This window comes from Notolabrus celidotus, chromosome 20 (genome assembly GCF_009762535.1).
Source record: "Notolabrus celidotus isolate fNotCel1 chromosome 20, fNotCel1.pri, whole genome shotgun sequence".
NCBI classification, from domain to species: Eukaryota; Metazoa; Chordata; class Actinopteri; order Labriformes; family Labridae; genus Notolabrus; species Notolabrus celidotus.
The window spans coordinates 15,422,964-15,445,875 of NC_048291.1; the positions used below are offsets into that span (position 1 = coordinate 15,422,964).

Here is a 22,912-nt window from a genome sequence, read left to right on the forward strand (position 1 = left end):
GGGTTTAAATGATTCCCCAGCAGATATGTTGATGTTTCAAAGATGCGTTTGAGTGTCACCTGTGCCCTGCATGAAATTCAATCACAGAAATACAAACTGCAAACAGTTAAGAGAAACAAACAGTGAAATGTTTAGGCGTATCGGATACCAGCAAGTCCAGAGGCTGGGACGAAACCATCTGACTGACGAATCGTATCAATGCAATGTTTGTATGCACTGACGCTTGGCCAATCAGAATTAGAGGTATAACTTCTGTCGCCAAAGTGTCCGAATATGTAACCAATCGGAGCCAGCTAGAGGCGGGACCCCTTCCGATGGATGACTGGAGTTTCCCTTACGGTCTGAAGATTAATGGAAGGGGTCTGTTGATCTTAGGAATCGGCTATCAGATGGTCGGTCCCAGGAAATCTGTGCACTTGATGCCTTGTGTCGAAGCGAATGGGGACAGATTGATTTAAATAAACCAAGCGCAGCGAAGAGGAAAAAAAACTGGACAGCACTTTTGTTTCCCAGGTCTGTCTTGAAAAGGCCTGCGAAGATAGCACCTGGTTTGCTCAGGCCAGGATACGACTTCGAGGGACGCTACAAGCTAGTGCTAGCTTGCTCGGTACATTGACGGAAAACATTTCTGGGCGACCCGTTTAATGATCCGGATTGGATTTTGGATGGACCATATAGTCTCTGGACTTAAAGCACACTCGAGTGACATGTCAATGAACCGATGCTTGGTTGAAAATCGACGCCCCAGAGCTAACATCCACTAGCCTGTCTGCTAGAGTTAGCTGGCGTACTAGCCTAGCTTAGCGTTGGTTTGAGCTGCAAACTTGAAGATCGCTTGGTTTTGAGTTTTCTGAGCACACTGGAGAGGTAAAGGGGGAAATAAAGTTATAATCGTTAGTTGATAATGATTGCTGTAAGCTAGTAGCCAATTGACAGCTCCATTTAGCCTAGCGGTATAGCATCACTCAACGATTTGCAAAGGAAGACTCAGCTCGAGCCCAGGGACTCAACCACCAGCCTGCCATAATGGGCAACACGCCCACCGCAAAGAAGGGCAATGAGATGGAAAGTGGTGAGTACCTTTCAAAACGTATCAGCTGCAGCTAGCTCTGTCATAGTGTCTGACCTTATACTTTTTTGTGTATTATTGGTAGCGAGATAATACATGTACAACTCAACCTGTACAAAAAGCACGACGGCCCGGAGAGCCGTCACACTTGGATCGCATTACTGTTGACATGCTATCCTCATATGAAGAAGCGATTTTGCAGAATACACTAAACTTATAGATGAAATCAATTAAAAGCAGTAGTTGAAATGTACATAGAAAGGTCAGCCAGGCTGTTGAACTGTCCACCTAGCTCATCTTAGCTAAGCAGCAGTGGATGCTGTTCTTTTTCTCAGTCTGTGGAAAAGCTCGTGATTAAAAGCCCCAGGTTATATTCAGAGATTCAAGTTAGGATGTCAGCAACTAACATTATACAACAGTCATAGGATTATTTTGTTGCTCATCTGTTTATGTTGTTTTCCTCCTTACACAAGTAATGTGATGCTAGGCTGTAACGGCATTGCAAAACTACACCCTGATGAGAAGTTTTCTTAGTTTTTTTTTTATGTATGCCAAAAAAACATTTTGATCTTTGTTTACATCAAAGCAGAGAAGCAAGAGTGGGTATCACACATATCAGGATGGTAGTGTGAGCAATGAGTTGTGTCTTGGTGTACTGTGGACCCTGACCGGTCTTAAATACTGTGTTTGACAGTAACTGAACAAAAGGGAGTTGGTGGTTAATAGAGGAGGAAAAGCCACCAGGAAGGGGTCATATGATGCATGAGGGTGATCCTCTCCAGGCAGAAACTTGGGAGTTGAGGAGTCTCTTGAACATCATGTGATGAGCAGCATTTAGAACAAGGGCACTTGTATGTGTCACTAAATGTGGATGGGTGTGTGCATGCACAAAGGAAGAGATGCTCTACTCTCCCAAAACGTCTTGTGTACTCTAAACTTAAAAAAAAAAATTCACAAGTTGTCAAACATCAGATTGGGACAATTTGTATAGCTGTATTAATAAAGTAAATAAAGATACAAGCTAACTGCAATGAGCTAATAATATAACAATTATAATCAGTAATGAAATGTTAAGTCAGACTTCATCCTATTCTCATTAAAAAAAGCTTTTGGATCTAGCCCAGATGTTAAGGTTTCCTTTTCCCTCTCAGGCGTTTTCTACGGCTGATCTCTGGCCCTTAAAGTGCCTTCGTCCTCACAACACATTTTATGATTTTATCCACGACTCTATAAATAACACTTGAGAGTGCAAAGTCTGAACAGGTATCTGCAAAATGAGTGTCAGGTCCTTGTTGCTGGTAGAGACTATGTGTGAAGAATGGCCTCTGGTGCCTCTGTAACATTAACCCGTCAATAGTAGCACTCATAACAAGATCCACAACTTTCAGGTGTTATGGCACTGAACCTCATGCTGAAGGAGTAATTCAAATTAGGCAATTGTTAGGTAAGATGCAGGGAAAGAGGAGGTCCTGCTGGTGGGAGGTTTGTCCACATGCCATGCTACACATCCTTATCAGTTAAATCACAGAGGGTCCACCCTGATCCCCAGAGACAGGTGCAGACCAGGGGCTCTGAGCCCACAGGGTGGAGCATTATTTTCCATAGAGCAGCTACAGATTGAGGACAACACCAAGGTCTGTTTTGGTTTCTGCGGAAAAGGAAAGAGATTGTAGAGAGTTTTTTTCAGGTATGAAGTGTCTGTTTTCACTAAACTTTCCACGCTGGAGAAGAGAAACCAGGAGCCGCTCCACTCGACGACAGAGTTGATTTCTGGCGTAAAAGAGGAAGCAGGGCGGACACTGTGAACTGCAGCAGGAAGTTATGGAGCGAGGAAGGTCCAGCCCGGGCTGCACACAGCTGGTCATCGCCTCGAGTGCACTATAAACTAAACATAGCCGGCCTGGATAGCCCGAAGCTTTTGCTCTTAAGACGCCTGTTAATATCACATATTTATTCAACATCGCATTTGTTAAAACCACTGGATATACTGCAGTGTGGAGACTCTGCTCCGGCTATCAGCTTGCTTCCTCCTGCCTTGTATAATGTCTGTTATTCACAGACTGGCAGGAAGGCTGTTTCATCGAGCTGGGCCCTGTCAAGGGGACACAGGCAGTGGAGACGGCCGACATAACCCACCACAAGAGGAGCTAGAGGCTTGCTGCTGGAGTGAGTTTCATTTGGAGCTGGGCAGAGGCATAAGTCAGGGATGGAGCCAAGGCCAGGATATGTCCTATTAGCTTGGCTCGTCACTGGCTAAGCTCACACTCTCAGGTTTACAGATAGGGAAGCTATTTGTTTTAGTATTTCTTGATTGTTAATCAGATTCATATCTGCACTGAGTGGGTTGTATTTCTATTGGTTTAGGTGGAAGGATGTTAATATTGCATTGGTTGTACTGGTATTTATGGCCTACAGCCAAACTGTATGTATGTTCTTTTATATTAATATACACACAGAGCAGTGTGTTGTTGTCTACTGTTTTGCTTCAAACTGTTTAAAGCAAAGTATTTCTCAGTGGCTGTGGAGGTGCCTGTTAGTGAGATATTACTCTCAGTTTTACACTGTTACACAGTGTAATAATGAACCAATACACACACACACACAGACACACACATTTCATTTTGTTAGAAAACTCCATTGTCCTTCTCACTGGGAGGCATCTTGTAAGTCTAGCTGATTGCACGAGTGCTGGAGAATATTCCCCTGCACTCCACACTCACAGCCAGTTATGACACAAGTGATTGTTTTATTGAATCTGTTTTTTATATTGGACAGATAATGAAGCGGCGTCCTATCAAAATGCAACTCCCTTTTCTATAAATACCCATGTGGTTCATGTTCATGTTCATGTCCTGCCCCTGCTCTGCCTGCAGCTGGTTGGTGTAACAGGGGCAGGTTTGCGTTCGGATCGTTCATCACTTCCTGTCTCTAGAGGGACTTTGTTAAAGGCCTGCACTGATTACCAGTGGACCTAACTGTTGAGATGCCAATCATTAACCTTTAGATTAGCTTACAGCACTGAAGTGGGAAGTTGGCAAGCTGATATACTGCCAGGGAATGTTCCTAAGATGCAATCCAGCAGCAAGCAAATCAAAACATGAAGGTGGATTTTAATGGTTTTAAAAGGAAGGGCAGTTTCTTCTTCATTTCTTGCAAAAACGGCGGGAAGGTATTGTTGCCCTTACAAGCAGTGTACACATAATCATCTGTCCTCTGCAACAAGTAAAGCATACCGTAATGCCATGATATAGAAATCGGGGCTCTCAGTGGAGCGTCATTAACATATCTAAACATATCTAATCAATCCTACACTGAAAGCCAACATGGAAACCCGTTGGCAGGAAGTTAAACTTCAATCAATATTTACATTAAAAAAATAACATAGGCCTCGTCATTTATCTGTTCTGTTAAACAGGTTAGCCAGGGCTGAACCAATCGTAACGCCACACTGAATCACCTTGGATTAGAGATGCAGCAAATATTCGGCCACCGAAAATTCACTAAAGTGTCTTCTAAGCAAAGAGGATGAGACGGACCACGGAGTGAAATTATTGAAAAGCAACTCATAGAGTCTGTCAGCACACGTTTCACTGAGATCTATTCGGATCCTCTGCTCGACATGGCGACTGTAGTTGACCCACGTTACAAAGTTCATTACTTGGAAGTGGTAATAAAGCAGCGCGCACGAGAAATGATCCAGTAGGGTGGATGTGGAGAACCCGCTTGGAGACGGAGAAGCGCACAGCGCAGAAAGGAGAACAGAGCGCAGAAAAAAGGACTTGTCTCTCTGAACCAGATGAGGGACATGCACCCTCGATGTCTGATATGTTCAATACACAGTCAGAGCCATAAATGCAATGGTAGGGGAGACCAGGGACAGTTGCAACATTTTTGACATTTCTATGACTTTGAGCTCTTTTAACCCAGTGTGTTCAAACTGCTATACAAACTAGCTGCAACTTAACTAAGCATGTGCAGAGTGAATCAGATGATTCCTAACTTGTTCCTGATTGGGGCAAGTGAAAGTGTTACAACTGACCCGTGTTATAACTGTCCCCGGTCTCCCTGCTAATAATTGGCATAATCTTTCTGTGTTTCGGTTTTTGGCCTTGGTTTCCTCATTTTCTGTGTTCAGTTTCTGCCAAGAATTTTCATTTTGGTACATCCTACCTTGGATTGTTCGTGTTTTCTTTAAAACCTTCTCAAAAGACTGTGGCAGTGCATAGTCCAGGATGCAGTGATGGTGACCTTCAAAGGTGTTTGGAGGAGGAGTGTTTTGGTGAAGAGTTTGCATGAGGGATGGTAAATACAAGCATTAAAATGACAAAATCACCCAAGAACACCTGTGGACCTGCTTTGAAGTACAGTCCACATCTTTGTCAAAACTGACCATGGCTGCATGCATGCTGCTAGCTAAGGGGTTAGCGTGAGCGCTGACCACGGAAAGATTTGTCTCAAACAGGATTAAAGTCTAAATCTCAGTTGTCACACGAAATACACAATTTTAACTGGAAAACTTGACACATTTCTAATAGTGAATACATGCACTTAACCTGTCCTTCACATGTATCTGAGATGTGGTGAAGAAATACAAAGGTGTGTCATAACTAGGGATGGGTACCTTTCACATTTGAACCAATACGGTACCGATACCCGGTACCTGGGAATCGGTACCGGTACTCAAGGGTACCACTTATCGGTACTTTTGTGTTTTTATGTAGTAATAAATATAAATATAAAAATATAAATTTTTTTTAATTTAACATATTTATTAAATTTAACATGAAATGAACAGAAGCAGGATTATATAGGTGATTAGATATATTAGCTGACATGCTCGTAGCGTCTAATTGCTCTTTTGGGAGTTTATCAATGAACACACATGAATGCCTGAGGACGGGAAAAAGTCAGTTCTCCGTCTCTTTGTAATAAAAGGACACACAACTTACTTGTTGGGCATTTACGCACACAGGAACGGTTATAAACAGGGCAGGTAGTCGGAGCGAGAGGGTCCATCTCAACCATAGAATGTAGAAAATAAACGTAATCCTTCTGCAGTTCTGCCTCGTGTTGAGTGCGTGCGCCCGTCAGCTGCAGGCTCCGTTTGGCGCGCTCCCGCGCAGATGCAGAGAGCAAAGACGTCCATCCGGTCAGTCTCTGACTTTATTACAAGGGGAAAGTATGGAAAATCACCTACTCTTCCACTCACTCACTCACAGTCACAGGGATGCGTTCAGGTACTGAAACATGGTACCATTTGATTTTACGTGAGTCGGTACTTGGTAGTACCGACGGAATTCAGTCGGTACCTATAAAAGTACCGAATTCGGTACCCATCCCCAGTCATAACCATCATCCCACATTGTCAGAAGTACTGCACCTGAATTGGCCTGTAGTAAAACGAACCAATCTGTTCTTACCATAGCATGTAAAGTTATTTCCAGCAACTTTTGTCAGCAACTTCATGCTCACCACACACAGAAAGATAAAGCCTCTGACAGTATTGAGCTGATGACTACAACTGACCTCTCAGCTCTTACCTTTACAGAAACAAAATACCTCACAAGCACTTCTCTTTGCTCTTTGGCTGATTTCTTGTGCACCACATGGGGATGTCTGCTATCTGAGCAAGGCCTTGTGTAGACTGGGACCTGATTTGTTGCGCTTCACAGCTAAATGTCGGTCAGCTCGCCCTAATATAACCCCTCTGTTTTTGCGTCAGAGTGGACCAGTGAGGCCCAGGGGAGAGATGTATGATTGATTTTTGGAGGATCGATTCAGCACTGGCACTACATAAACTCTCTGGTGCATTTGGACTGAGGGAGATATTTTTTGCTGTGGCTGTTACGTTTCTGCTTGCTTGTGTCTCCCCAGAGAAGAATGTTATAAAATGTTACTGCAAACACCAGGATTGAGATGGTGTGACATCTGATTGGTTTTGCTAATAAGAGAAAGTCTTAGTTGCATCTGGATGTGTCTGTTGTATCTCAAGGGTCCTTACTTAGGCCTAATTTTCCATAGAACTTCCTCTCTGGGTTGGATAAATATACCAGCTAGTGTTTTATGCCCCTCCCCCTGGTGATCATGCCCCCGTTTTGATCAATATATAGCCGCTATGTGTGCACATGCGTGTGAGTGTTTGCGTGTGTGTGTTTGACATGGGAGGGAGCGGCACAGAGTACTTTGAGCACAGAATAAATATTGATACAAACCAAAGCAAGGGTCCAATTGATCTGTGAGTGTAACAGGAACGTCGCTGCTCTCCATGCTAATTTTGACCACACACTGGATGTAAATGCCCCTCTCTGAACTTTTCAAACGAACGGTAAAAGCAGGGAAGATTGAAGACCGGACACCTTGTTGGCAAGGACAGTTGACTGGCATCTGCAGATGAGCGGGGCTCCTGAGTTGACCAGAGTGCTCTCAGAGGGGGAGGATAGGTCATGAGTCAGTGACTGCGAGAAAGAGGCCAAGGAAGAAGAACAGGGGAGACTTTTCAGGGCTGATGTGTGACAGGAAGAGCTCCAGAAAGCATGCAGGGAAGAGGGAGTCATCCTCGCGCTCAAGTGAATCAGGGTCGCGCTCGGCAGATGGTGCAGTGCCAGAGGTGCCCATAGTCGTCCCAGATGGTAAGAAATTTGGGGTCAACGGATTGTTAAGGGGGTTGACATTTAGTTGATCACCTCACCTGCATTTCTTTTGGCTGCCAAGGAAAAAAAAAGTTGTAATATAACATAAAGTTTCTGTCTACTGCTACAGCAAGGCCCACATCTTTCATTTGAGCACCACCAGCTTGTATTAGAATGTTCAATTTGTGGTTCTTGGTGGTACATTGTGAGAGTTGATCAACACACACTGGAAATGTTTTCTCCCTGTTGTCCAGATTCCACCGCTTTTTGTGGGACCAACAGTCCTCTTGACATGTTTACACAAACTTTGGTCTTTGCTGCTTAGAGCCTGCTTTCTCTCATCCTATTGTTGGAGCTTCTAGTCTTTGGAGAATTAGCAGGAAATCACGTTATCAGGATCAGGAATTAGCTTTTGTGTAGTTTTTTTGTTCGCATGTGTGGGAAGTGCTCAAAAGATTTCAACTGAATTTTTTAAAAGTAGCTTTTTGTTTATAACATTTCCATAATATTTATCTTAGTTGTCTGGTTTGAACACACCCTAAAACACATGACTGTACAAAGTCATTTCACATTCTATGTACTGTCAGTATTGACTGCTGACTGGCTCTATTTAAACTCTGCTGAAGGCGTCAATAACTGGGCAGATAGATATTCCACATTATCCTGGAAAGCTTTGCATCACTCTTGCTGGCTTTCAGTCATTAAATAATTAGTTTAACATTTTTCAGGAGTTAATGTTAATTTATGTTATTCTTACTTCAGTACAGTCGTGTTTATGAATGTTACATTTAATTTCTAAGCATTTTAAGCAGAAAATTACACTTTCTTTACTTTACTTTAGCAACAGCACACTGCAAATTTAGGTCACTGTCCCTGTTTTTAAAGAATGTTTATTAGCAGCTATGACTAACATGGGTCTCAGGCTAATAGTTCTAAAAGCTATACTCCCTCATCTGCCTGGACAGTTAATGTCCTAAAACAAGTCCACAGACAGTGAGGAGGAATGAAGAAGGACTGGTTATCTACGTGTTCCCACAGAGTCCTGTAATTGGCCCCATAAACGTGAGGGCAAGCGAGATGAACAACTGCATCTGACACAATGTGTGCCAAGCTGTCAAAATCTGTTACAGCATATGTGTAAGTCATAAACTGTTCATGAGACCATGGTAAAGGTTGGTTTTAACAGGCCATGATTACATCTTGGAAATGGTTCATATTTTTCCAGATACATATATTTTTTAAACGTATTCCAAATCACAAGCAGAAAACCACTGACTGAGGTCTAGAGTCCACTTCTGCAAATTGGTTTCTTTTCTGAGAGTAAAGTGTCAAGGTCAGCAACTACGTTTGGGAAAAGAAAATGTTGTGGTGGTTGATATACATTTTGAATATTTCATAAATAGATTGCTCTGTGTGGAAGCTAAAATGCACTTCAAGGGTTTGTCAAACTGTAGGGCTGCAGTAATCAATTATTTTAATAATCAAGTGTCATATGAGTTATTTTTGCAAAAAAACGACTTATCAAATACAAAATATTGCACGCTCGAATTAAATGTTTACCTATTGCACTGTGACAATGCAAATTTCCCTCTCATGGGTTTAACAAAGGTTTATCTTATCCTGTCTCATTAGGTGACCTAAATAGATACACTTTAAATCTATTGGACTGGCACATTCTTTCACTGTGTTGATGAGATCCCCTGTAACTGCTGATCTACTCACTGCAATCAAGTTAAAATATACCTGCAGCATCTGAACAGAAAACAGCTAATGTAGAGACAAACTGCCACACACACTTGTGTTCCTAACCAGTAATTTAAATAATACCAAAAGAAAAACCCTTTCTTAGCTAGCCTTAACCTCAGCTAGAAACACATATCTATGTTAATAGCTACTGCTAACATGCTGTTGATGGCATCTTGTTGTATCCAGTGTTTTGGTTTATTGTGACCATATTGACTGGCGACTTTTAGACAAGCAGCAACCTCCAGGCGAAAAATATGAGTCCAATGTGGAAGTGCTAAAAACTGCAGTTCACTGAGGATCCGCTTGAGGCTGGCTCCAGAAGTCCTGGAAACCACATACACACCAGTTCAAAAAAGACAATCTTTACAGCAGAAATAAACATGTTTACAACCTGGTACAAAAGATGAGTGTAGTCTGGAGAGCTAATTTCTCAATTGGCACACACTGTATGGGGGGAGAAGTTTTTTCTAACGCTGCAATTTCAAAGATATTGAGATTACGAGTCTTCCAATAAGAGGCACAGCTGACTTGATTGACAGGCGGGAACACTGTAGCTGTTGGCTTGGAGGCTCAAAGCCCGCCTCTTTACGTCACAATCACTCGACAGCAGCAATATGGCTGCCGCCGACGATTGGCCTCAAAGCAGCGCTTCAGAAACAGATGGGTGACTTCATGGATCCTACGTCCATATTTAATACAGTCTATGATTTTAGCCCAATACATCAGCGGTTGACGTAGTTCATAAAAAAAATATAAATGGACAACCAAAAAAAAAAGAACACACCCTATGACTACAATGGGACTGAAGTAGCCAGTTAACAGAGTCACAAATTAAGCACTGGTCCACTCTTTGGACAAGATGCATCATAGTTTTCAATTGAGCTGTTGCAGCTATGGCCAAACTGCTTGGCTAGGCTGTGAAAGGCAAATTCTATTTTACAATAAGACACTGAGCTGTGCTTTTTTTGTTGTTGTTTTTGTTTTCTTTTTATTTCTTGTCCGTTTTAGCATTTTTGCTAGGGTGTATTCTTTTTTTCCCTCGCTTTTCTTGTTCCTCATCCTCCATGGTTTTGTAGTTTGTGCTCAAAGACTGTATATTACATGGATGTAGCCTCAGTAATGTTGCCCTATTGTCAGCAGTCGCCATATTGGAAATGCTTACTCAACGTAACTTTCTGTTGACCTAGCAAGAGGCAAAGATGTGGAGCTGAGGTGGGCCTTAAGCCTCCTTGCTAACAGCTAGGCCGCCTGGCCGTCAAATCAGCCGTGCCTAAAACTCTTAATATCAAATAACAATGTGGGTTCCCCTGCTTATACAGTCAGCCTCAAGTGGACGCTCAAGGAACTGCAGACTTTTACACTTCAGCATTTGCTTCATATTTCAAGACCTGAGGTGACCGTTTATCTGTGCTTTACATCCATGTTACAGTTAGAGCAGAAGCTAGCACGTTGTGCCAGCGAAATAAGCATCCGTGCAAAGCACAGAGCGATGTGTGTACTTATCTGGATTTGAACAAAGCTGCGAGGTTAACAATTTGCATTGAAGCCTTATAGTAATCGAGTAACTTGACTTATTCAAGGAATTGTTTCGACCTGTTAAGCTGTATGGGAACCATGACTGAACTGCAACAACAAGTCCTCACACAGGTCTTCTAAAGGCTCTGTTTTCAGAGGTTTGTGTATTTTGCACACCCCCAGCTGATGTAGGTCAGTAACTGAGGTTAATACTGACCTGTCACAGATAAACCAGTACTAATAGACATATAATACATAAAACAAACATTGGAGTAATTCATGCAGAAGAATGAACTCCAACTTCATAGTTTGTGAGACATTTGGCTGTGTGCAGCCCACGAAGCAGAGCACCACAGCCACATTTGAATAAGTTAAGTGTGTCACTATGTTAGATTTTCTCATATAACATAACCTTTTACAAACAAATGAGCCTCCTGACGACCTTTGTATCATCACATGTGGGAATGAATTATTGCAAAGTTTATTGTGTACTGTTATGTTTTCACCCCAGTTTTAAAATCACTTATTGGTAGGGTTGCAAAGGGGTGGAAAATTTCCATGGGAAGTTAAGCTGGGGAATTTTGGAAATATTCCGAATTGGAAATTATGGGAATTTATGGGAAATAACTGGGAATTGAGGGTATTTTAATGTAAAGGTATCATATCCAAGCATAAATATGTTTTTTTATAAGCAGACATCCATCCAAACTAATACAATTAAAACAGATTTACTTGTAAGTAGAACTTTATCAAGTGTTAAATATTTTATTGAACAATCAATTCTTTCATTCAAGAACAGAAACATGAATATTGAGTTAAATATTACTCATCCCCCCGACCCAACCCATTTAGAAATTAACAAAAATGCAATCCCAACAAAGTCCCATTCAAAATGTTAAATGAAAAGAGCCGGTCTCCCTCCAAAAAAGTCCCATTCAACATGCAAATAAAAAGTGCATGTAGGGGGCGTGGTCTCAATAGCCCTGCAGTAAGCAGTGTGTTATGTGCATGTGATTGTGGAATAGCATAGATATTCAACAATACTTACATGAAATCTGGTTGCTTTAGTCACGATTATGCTAAAATATATTTTCCCCAACTACATTTAAGTTCCCTACTAAGAGCCAACCTTTAGTTTAGTAAATTCCTGGTTTATTCCCGTTAATTCCCATGTAAAGTTTCCAACTTTGGAAACAAAATTTAGGTGAAAATGAATGTCCATTCAAGACAATGCAACCATAACAGGATTCTTGCTTATAATTCTGTTAATTGGCATTATATGAATTTTGATTGATTGATTGATTAATTCCTCCAGGGTGTGCCCTTTTGGGTGCATGTGGTCATTCAAATCACATGCTTGTTTTGGTGCTGCATGACTGGAAGCAGGAAGTGCTACGTGCAGTTCTGTACAGTCCTCAGAAACACCCCCATTCCATAGCTATGCTAAAAGAAGGACAGTCTTACACACAAGCCTCTCAGGTGCTGCTTCTGAGAACGAATCCCATCAACATTATGTTGGCACTACCATTACTCATACTGAGGATGATGAGGGTGAAGTCAAGTTTTTGCCTCACTGAACAGAGCTTTCACTGTGATGGCTATAAAGGTCTTTAATTGGTTGAATTTGATCGTAATTTAGTCCGTTTAGTTCTCCTTTATGCCTTTGAGACAAAATCTTCAATGTTATGTTAAGTGGCTTTCTTGGATTATTTTCGCCACTCTCTTAGAAACCTGTGTCTTGAAATGCATCCAGCAAACAGGCCCCTCATCTCTAGCGATCTAATCTCTACCCTGTAGCTTCTTTAGATTTTAACGGGCCTTGTGACGGCCTCCATCAGAGGTACGTCTTCCAAACAGACTTTCTTTTCTTCATCAGGACCGCCTGCTTTAGAAGGCTTTACAGCTGTGTTAAATATCCACTCTTGAAATGACAGACCCTGCTGCAGGGTGTTTTTTTACACCTCTCCAGCGGCTGACTTGTCCATTCCAAAGCAAACTGGTTATGAGCTTCTCCTCGTCACATATTTTATCGTTATACGTCACAACTTGTACTCCCCGGCTGATCAGACTTTCTTTTGTATTCAACTTAAGCTTAAATGTCAAACCACGGCATCTCACAAGTGGAAAAAATAATTAAGCAAGACTTGTTTTGTATTTGATCACAGGACTGGCCGTAAAGCTGTGTATTATTTTTCAAATACAAAAACTGCTGCATTGATACCTTTAATATATTTAGATGAATTACAATCGTGTTTGAACTCCCACATTCTTCCAGGTGTCACTTCTAATGGCCTTATCATCCACCTAACATCACAGAGAAGACAGTCAAACCTTATAAAACCACTTTTGACTGTTATCATCTGATCACTTTTGCTGCATCTATATTCATGTACACAAAGACACAGTGTGTCTCCCTGAGGGAATTTAATCTTTTATTTTTTTTTCTTCATTTGAATTGAAAAGCATAAACTTTGTGGTGCTCTCTGGTTCTTAATTATAACATCATGCTACCCATTGTACAAATCATTGAAATCACTCTATTCATCAAACACTTTGTTTCTGATTACAGTGAAGGAGTTTCTTCTAAAAGCCAAAGAAGATTTCCTAAGGAAATGGGAGAATCCAGCACAGGTGAGGGAGAAAACATAATGACTCCTCTATTGATCTTTAAATCATACTTTATTTATTATGATTCCATCAACATAATTATAATAATTATGACAGAAGTTGTGCTTATGTTTCACATGCATGCTTAAATGCTATCAGGGAAAAGTCCCACCCACAAACAAATCAAGTCTTTATTCAGAGGGCCAGTGCACCCTCTGCTGGGCTGTTTTGTTATGTCCATCATGTATTTTTCTATATATGCTGTCTGGAAAGTACATTTAATGTAGACCCAATTAACAAAATTAGAACTTGTCTAGCTGTCATCAAAACAACAAGGACTCTGATTAACACTTTGTAATGACATGGTACATTTTCTGTTGCTTATTCTAAGGGGAGGTGGAGCACTGTTGTGGAGCTGTTTGGCCGTTTTGTAGCCTCCCCTCTAATTGACGTCCTGTTTTTTCCCTCCAGCAAACTGCGGCATTGGATCACTTTGATCGTCTGAAGACCCTAGGCACTGGATCATTCGGTCGGGTCATGCTGGTTAAACACAAAGAGTCGGGCCAGCATTTTGCCATGAAAATACTTGACAAACAGAAGGTACAGAACCGTAAGCCAGGGTTGATATAAGTGGATGCTTGTCTTGTGTGATTCAGCTTGTTTCTTACATGACTATGAAGTTCCTTTGTAGAAATTGTATTACAGAGTATGCATTGCCTTGGACTTATTCTTGATGAGCGTTTATATGAGCAACTTCAAACTTAAAGGACAGGCTAATATAAATGTTCTACAAGTAAACAGAATGGAGTTGGCTACAAAGGAGAGATTGATTTCACAGAAAAATGCACATTTATTGAACCTCATGATCTTAAAATTAGAAAAGTCAGACCCAGTGTAAAGTCACAGTTATCTGTAATCAACGGGGCATGTGACTGTGACAGGATCCACCGTCTTTGCAGCAGAACAAGTGCATCCTCTGATGGTGAATCAATCGCAGAAAGGCACAAGGATCACTTTGTTGTAGAAATTGAAATACACTTGAGTGGCTTTCTTTACGACATGTTGATGAAGTATTTATCTTCTTTTTGGTCTGAATATGGAATTTTGTCTTTGTGTTGATTGCAGGTCGTAAAGCTGAAGCAGATAGAACACACACTGAATGAGAAACGTATCCTGCAAGCTGTCAGCTTTCCCTTTCTAGTGCGACTGGAGCACTCTTTTAAGGTATGCATCAAGAAGATCATCAGGATGTTTAAAACAGATCCATGTTGTGTACACATGTTTAAGTAAGACTCTGCTCCTCTCTCTTCAGGACAACAGTAATCTGTATATGATAATGGAATATGTGCCCGGAGGTGAAATGTTCTCACACTTAAGGAGAATCGGTAGATTCAGGTAAGCTGACTTGAAGGTAACTTCTGAATATTTCTGTGCACCAGTGGGGTTGACTGTAAACACGGTAGCTGATTTCTTTTGCAGTGAACCGCATGCTCGCTTCTACGCAGCCCAGATTGTACTGACCTTTGAATACCTTCACTCACTGGATCTCATCTACCGAGATCTCAAGCCAGAGAACCTGCTCATTGACCATCAAGGTTACATACAGGTAAGGATTCCCCTTTTTTTTTGTCCCCCTGCACCATCAACTATTCTGTTTCATTTGTGATCAGTGTTCAGAGCTGTACATTTTGTTGTACACAGGTAACAGATTTCGGATTTGCAAAAAGGGTGAAGGGCCGAACCTGGACACTTTGTGGGACTCCTGAGTACCTGGCACCAGAGATCATCCTCAGTAAGGTAGGTTTTCAGCTCAGCTCTACGGTTAATATCACAAGGGTACAGATGAGAGTTCATTTGGGAAACTGTTTTATTGTTACAAGAATTCAAGTGAAGGCAATTTTTTTACAAAAACTATCATGTATGAGCATTTTTTGTTTAATGACCTTCCTTTTATTTTTCTCCTTTGTTTGTATCAGGGTTACAACAAAGCAGTGGACTGGTGGGCTCTGGGAGTGCTGATATATGAGATGGCAGCTGGTTACCCCCCCTTCTTTGCAGACCAGCCTATTCAGATTTATGAGAAGATTGTATCAGGGAAGGTGAGTACGAAACTATGCTTTTTATATTGTTGGATGTGGTTTGATTGTCAAAGTGGAATCTCTTGAAGAATATACAAATTGTCCTTTTTGGTTTGCAACTTTCTTAAAATCCCTTCAACCTTGTAATCAGTTCATGTGTAGGCTGGTGGGGCGAATATTTCACTGACCCTGTTTTGCTCATGACACTATTTCATCATCACTATCATCATTAGAGGGAGAGAAATGTAACTAATCTTAACTCATCAATACATCCTTTTTATAATTATTGTTTGATCAACTTAAACAAATTATTTCCAATGTCACTGTTTGTTATTCATTTGTCTCTAAGTTTTTTGTAAGATGTTTCAATTCCGATAAGGGTACACATGTTTTAAATATTGTTTTATTTGGGCTGAAGATACCAATATGTTGGTTTAATGTCAAATTGAATTGTGGAAGTTTTCTCAAAATCTATTTGTTTAGAGTTAAGTTAAACAACTTCATGTTCATATTATTTAATCTAAGAACAAACAAAGTAAAATAATAAACACAAACACTTGATTGATTGTGACAACATGCTACCTTTAACCAAACAGGGAAATTTGAAGTGCAGTCACAAGTTGCAAGTTGATAATATAATAAAAAACAATGAAATAACTATACAAAGCACTTATAATACTAAACATTGGCACATACAGTAAAACAATAGCAAGAACAATATTTCAGATTATGAAAAGTTAATGAAAATATTGAATATGAATCTTGTACTTCCAAAGTAGCTGGGTGCTTGTCTATAGTGACTCTGGTAGTGAAATTACAGTAAACTCGCTGAATTCAAGAGTCACCAGCATTTCTGTATCATGTTTATATGTGGTTTCCTTTTTGCATGGTACAGTTTTGGCCTGCATTTGTGGATCTGACAACAAACTGATCACAGACTGGTTTTTGGAAGTAATTTTCAAGATCATGCAGCGACTTCCTCGACAGAGTCATGTCTGCTTTTAATGCAGTGCCGACTGAGGGTCCGAAGAGCCCGGCCATCCAGTACTGTTTTTATGTTTTACAGAGCTTTCTCCAGATTCTGACTCTTTTGATGATATTATGTACTGTAGACGACGAAAACCCCTAATCCTTTGCTATTTCATGCTGAGGAACATTATTTTGAAATTGTTGAACTATTTGCTCACTCTGTCTCTCACAGCGTGGTGAGCCTCTTCCCATCTTCACTGCTGAGAGACCCAGCCACTCTAGAATGACCGTATTACACCCAGTCATAATACTAACCTGTTACCTTTTGCAAAGTAATCTAATTAGTTGGAAGAGATTTCTTCAAATGTTTTTTTTTTTAGATTCACAAACATTTTTCAGTGTTTTGTTGTCTCACAATCAATCAATCTTTATTTATATAGCGCCAATTCACAACAAATGTTATCTCAAGATGCTTTGCAAACAGAGCAGGTCAAGACTTACTCTTATTTCTCTGTTCCAACTTTCAACTATTTTTAATTCAACTTTTAATTTATGCAGTTTCAGCATTAGATATGTTGTCATTGCACAACTTTCAAATGAATACAGGGTTTATATGATTTGCAAAACATCAAAATCTGTTTTTGTTAACAATTTACACAGCGTCCAATCTTTCTGGAATTGGGGTTGTACATGCCAGCATGTCATCATCAGTTTTTGGACAGTGGTTATCAGGCAGCTTGCTTTGAATCAGTTACTGTTCATCAACATTGGAACCAAAAAAGTGTCCTCAGTTATTCTGAACATTGCATAATTATTAACATCAGGCTGCCCAGCTTCAGCATCTGCCAACTGACCATCATCTGCGGTATATATGCTCGTGGTGGTTTGTCAGCTTTGATGAGAAAAGCAAAAACAACTTGCACCAATTAATGCATCGGAAGAGTTAAACTGAGGTAGAACAGTGCGTACAAGCAGGTATGTCACAACCAGGAGAATCACATCCATATTCAACATTAGTGGGCACAGTGTCATTTTCAGACCGTCTCCCTTATAACACTGCACCCTCATGGGATTAAACACACACTCACGCTGCTTCACTGTTTGCAGGTTCGCTTTCCCTCTCACTTCAGCTCAGACCTGAAGGATCTGTTGAGAAATTTGCTGCAGGTGGACCTGACCAAGCGCTTTGGCAACCTCAGGAATGGAGTCAATGATATCAAGGGCCACAAGTGGTTTGCCACCACTGATTGGATTGCCATCTACCAGAGGAAGGTAATGGGCTAGTCTTTATAAAATATAATGAAATGCAATATAAACAGAAAAAAGGCTGGTGTTTTGAAATCGGAAGGGCAGATGAAAAGTAATACTGGTAAAGGAAGATGGGTTTGATGAGACGTCGGCCAGTAGAAGTTTCTTTTGTCAACATTTGTAGCTTAGGGTTATTTCTCACCATCTGTGCTTCCTCTGCACAGATGATAATATGTTGGAAGCCAACAAAATAATGGCTAAACACTCAAAACGTGTGTTACCCTCTTCCGTCTTTACATAACAGCTGTTGGATTTAGCAGAATTACAGCACAACTGCAGGAATCTGTGGTGGACTAGAAGTAGAACTAAGTCCTCTTTTATTTGAATTCACTATACGGGGACAGATGGACCCCCATTTTAATTTGGCCTGTTGTTTGTGTGCAGCCTTATTCACACTTTCTGTTGTCAGTGGGTTTTTCACCATAAAAAAGGAGCATGCTATGATGAACCATCTTAAACCTTGGAGTCATCAGGGGAGGCTGAGAACAATGCTGCACACAGAGGGATCCCCCAACAGAGCAGTGAGGCATGTAATGAGAGTGGACAGTGTTCAAACAAAGGTTAACTGTTGAGACAACATACAGTCTAAAAAAAATGCTATAAGCTTTTAATGTAAAGAGGAGTTTTGTTCTTATTGTAGTGATTTGTTATCCAGTAATAAACTCTTTCTGCCTACACATAATGCAAATGAGTTCATAGAAGGGATATTTTTTCATGCAGTTATAATTCATTATCAGAATTCTGGAAAAATAATCTCATCAGATGAGTTTGCTTCAGGGAAATAAAATGACAGCACATGATCACTAATTTAGTCCTACAATGTGACCTCAAGATTAATTACCTAACAAATCCTCAAAGAATGCTATCATCTTCCCTCCGTTTAACATTTAAGGAAAGACTTTGGAAACAGTTTTCTCTCACCATGAACAACTTTGAATGAATGTGTTCAAGCTTCTCATGTGGAGCGTATTCATTCAACATGCAGTAGGTAATGGTGAATGCCACAGCAGCTTTAGTGCTCTATGTCTGAACAAAGTGCATCATTCTGATGATTTGATTGTCCTGTGTGTTCCAGGTGGAAGCTCCCTTTATTCCTAAGTGCAAAGGCCCTGGTGACACGAGCAACTTTGACGACTACGAGGAAGAGGAAATCAGAGTCTCCTTCACAGAGAAGTGTGCAAAGGAGTTTGCTGAGTTCTAGATTCCAACCATGAGTAGCGAAGAGACAGAGAGAGACAGGTATTTAGAAAGTCAATGGGGGTCAAAAAGGAAGGAAGCGCTAGGGTGGACTGCTAACTTACTTATTTGTAACGACGACAACAATGTAAAATCCCCCAAAAGGAAAGGTAGACAAAGTGCAGAAAGATCCAACAGAACCAGCAGTGTTGCCTTTTCTGATTGTTTCTCAACTGTTACCTTTTCATTTTATTTACCCCTCTTGTGTTTGTGGCAGGGGCTTGAGGATAGCAGGCATAGGTTGTGGCTGTCCAGCTATCCTTGTATCTTTTCTGATGGTGTAATGACATGTTTTCAGTCTTTGCAGGTTGAGGCAGTGATTCTCTGTTAAGGTACTGAATCTGCTAGGCTCCTTTTTCTAACAGACCATCTCTCCAAGCTTCTCAAAGAGTGATTGTTGTTTCTTGTCACCCTGGTTCCCCACCTCCATCTCTGTATCCTGAATCTGTCCAAGCAATACCAAGTCCAACAGATGTGCCTATCATAATGCCAACTGGTTGGAAAACTGTGTCGAAAGCATTGGCGCAGAGCTTTGGCCGTGGTGGCATCAGCCCTTGTGCCCGTTTGGTTGAAAGCTTGAAAACACTCTGCGCCTGCCTTTGTCTGCTCAATGTGGCATGATTATTGGGTAGACGATGCACTCGCTGCTTGCAGTCGAAGCAGTGGTGACCTCTTTGATCAGAGTGAATAGGATTTATCAAAGTACACTTCGTCTAGGCCTTACTCCACGTGAGGACCTGTGAGAAATGATAAACATGAGGTTTGCATTGAAGTCTGTCTTTCTCTTAGCTGAATTTATTAGAGCATCTTAAGAATCCTATTGGTGATCATTTTGTCCTTTTTATGTCGATCTCTGTGCTTGTGTGTTACTTAGTGCTCAAGGGTGGGTTTAAAAAGCTGTGATTTAGCAGCAACTAACATTGTGATCACACTCCTGACTATTGTTTATTTAAATCATAGTACATTTATAATAGATTTCTCTATCTTTACTTATATGTGTATCTGTATATAAATATAGATATAAATAATGATAGAGAATACGATTTAATCCATCTTTATCTCTTTTTCAACTGTGTCTCATAGCTGTGAAACTCGATTAAGATTTCGTAAATAAATAAATAAATAAATAAAGAGACAGATATGAACTCTGCCAAATTTGCAAACTGAGAGCATTGCAAAGTTTTCTGTCTGTGACTATGATGGTGGTGGATTCAAATACGCAAAAAAAAGTAGCAAAAATGTCTCAACAAAGTGTGCATGTTATTTTTGTACAAAAATCACTTTTAAAGAAAGCTGGCAGAGCATCACCCTTCATTTGTGCTGAGGTACACGACAACATGGATAAAATGCTTCTAACTGTCAAGGTGGACTCTCTCTCGGAAGCTCTGTTTCGATGAAGATGAAACAAGACCCAGTTAAATGTGTCCAAAAGTTCTTCTGGGCTGCGTTCATTCATTCATTCAGTTGTAAGGTAACAGTTTGCAGATAATTTTCACTTAACTTGTACTTCTCACATTGAAAAGTTTTTAACCCTTTCTTCATTTCTTGTATATACCGACATGTGACACCTTCAGATAGATTTACAGCCCAACCAAATTTCTAGGAGTGTTGAGATTGGAGTGCTTTTTTGTCAGTTTTTCAGCTTCTGTGTAACAAATTAAAGAAAGGAAGCTATCCTAAAGCTGTCACCTTTGCCAAGTTTATTTCTGTGGGTGCAAGACAATCGCAGACCAAATCTTCTTGCTGGTTTGTTGACTGAATACATTATTTTGGTTGTGATGAAGGATGTTCACCCTCCTTTCACCCCTTCCTCCATAAGCCCTAGGTGCTAGTATTTTTTTTCCATCTCACTGAAAAGCTTCTGTGAATTGTTTAATGTGCATCAAACTCTTTGTCATAGTCTCGTAACATGACATATTTGAGAATGTTCTTTGACTCCAAGTGATTTCAGCAGGCTTGAGTCATCATTTTAGCCGTCTTTTAATGTAACTGAGATCAAATGCAGGATACCTTTTTTGAATGTCTTGAATTGTCTGATGGAAATATTTCAAAGCTGTTTGAAACATGGAGTGTGTTTTGTATAATACATGTTTCTCTGGTGAGCCTGGTTTTTCTTGCATGTGGTAGAGCAACCCAACAGCAAGACCTCTCTAGGAGCTGAGACATGTTTGAGAAATCATTGTTTCCACAGCCGACAGCTTCTTTTCTGTGTAAACTTTGTTAGAGCATCACGCTGAACATTGCAGTGGATCAACGCAACTTTTCAAGTCTTTTGCAAAGTGAAGCACACGTCACACCCTTTCAAATCCCCCCTCTTATTGATTCCAGCTAATTATTTGAAACGTTAAAGACACTATGTAAATGCTTTGAAGAGAGCACATGGAAATCTTTATGTTCTGACACATGATTATGAGTCCTACATAAAGTTGGTGGGTAGAAGGCAACACAAGTTGATCCACTTCAGACACTAAAGCCATCAAATTGATTTTTTCAAATGAACAGCTGTTTCCCATCCATAACGTATTGGTCTTTAATCCTCTTCTATCAGCTAATCAGTATCAACTGCTTTGTGCTAATGACTTCTTCTCCTGTGTTTGCCTTCTATTTACATCAAGTTTCTGCACACTCATTCATAACACTCTTTACATCGGAGATGTTTTGCATTCATATTTTCTAATTGTATTTTCAAAAAAAAGCAAAAAAGCAAAAACATTAACCTTTTTTCCTCATGACCTGGGTACAGTGATTGTGTAGTCTATTGTACCTTCTGGGAAACAATACTGTATATCCTTGCCTTTGACAGTCTTAACTATCTTACCCTCTGGAGAACTTGACAGATACCCTTAGAACACAATGAGTATGTTAAAAAAATATACATAAAGTAATATTTTGCAAAAATGTATCATTCCAATAAACTTTTACTTGTTAAGACTAATACGTCTGTGTTAAGCTCTCTATTCACCACACACTATGTCACACTAAAAGTGTTTTTATCACGACATAGTAATCTCAAGGGGGGTATGCAAGCTTAAGTTCAGCTGTGTAGGTGGATTATACTTACTTGTGAGTGAAGGGTGTTTTCACTGGCCTGTCAGTTATGTGGGTGTTTTAAAAGGCTGGCAGGTGCAATTAAATAATGCAGGGCTATGTCCATCATGTCATTGTACATGATCAATTACCAGCCAGCTTGCAGCACAGCTCTCCAAATGTATTAATATTCCAGATCTGTCTTCATCATTTACACATGGATGAACTAGAGAGCCTTCAAGATGGTTGGTGAGGAATTACAGTGAAGTGAAAGACCTCTTAAGGAATGGATCAATCGAAGAATGCAATGCTATGAAGTTATTCACTGATGGGTTTTGAACAACATAGAGACATGACTGCCCATGAGTACATCAAAGATAGATCTTTATTGCACAGGTACATAATAAAAAAAGGAAAATGCTTTGGATGTAAGAAAGTAGTACAGTAGTAGTTCATGTGTTAAAAAAAAGTATTGCAGAGATACAGCAGAATCACGTTCTGTTTTAGATTTGATATTCTTATTTTAAATTATCTTCAGTATTGGTAAACTATAAGTATCCCCTTAAATTAAACTGTAAAATGCAGCTTTTATGCTATATACCTCTTTCTCTTCTGTGCCGACTTGCTTCCCACATGGTTTAAGTTTGTGGTAGGGGAGCTCAGGGAGCCCAAAATTCACATCTACGCCTCTGTCATTAATTTGAGTGTAATGAGAGGACTATGACCCA

At 40.3% G+C, this 22,912-nt stretch overlaps 1 protein-coding gene across 1 annotated transcript; it reads left to right on the plus strand.

Annotated features, from left to right (window-relative positions):
* Nucleotides 1–23: 23 nt before the first annotated feature.
* Nucleotides 24–22,092, plus strand: prkacaa (protein kinase, cAMP-dependent, catalytic, alpha, genome duplicate a). Its single transcript, XM_034710950.1, has 10 exons — nt 24–1,072; nt 13,529–13,590; nt 14,038–14,166; nt 14,692–14,790; nt 14,879–14,961; nt 15,046–15,172; nt 15,268–15,363; nt 15,543–15,665; nt 17,721–17,885; nt 18,997–22,092. The coding sequence occupies exons 1-10, from the start codon at nt 1,027–1,029 to the stop codon at nt 19,120–19,122; spliced, it is 1,056 nt and encodes a 351-aa protein (XP_034566841.1). The 5' UTR covers nt 24–1,026; the 3' UTR covers nt 19,123–22,092.
* Nucleotides 22,093–22,912: the final 820 nt, after the last annotated feature.

Coding starts and splice junctions, on each gene's coding strand:
- prkacaa (XM_034710950.1), top strand. CDS start 1,027: ATGGGCAACACGCCCACCGCAAAGAAGGGCAATGAGATGGAAAGTG. Junction 1,073..13,528: donor GGGCAATGAGATGGAAAGTG/GTGAGTACCTTT, acceptor TTCTGATTACAG/TGAAGGAGTTTCTTCTAAAA. Junction 14,962..15,045: donor AGGAGAATCGGTAGATTCAG/GTAAGCTGACTT, acceptor TTTCTTTTGCAG/TGAACCGCATGCTCGCTTCT.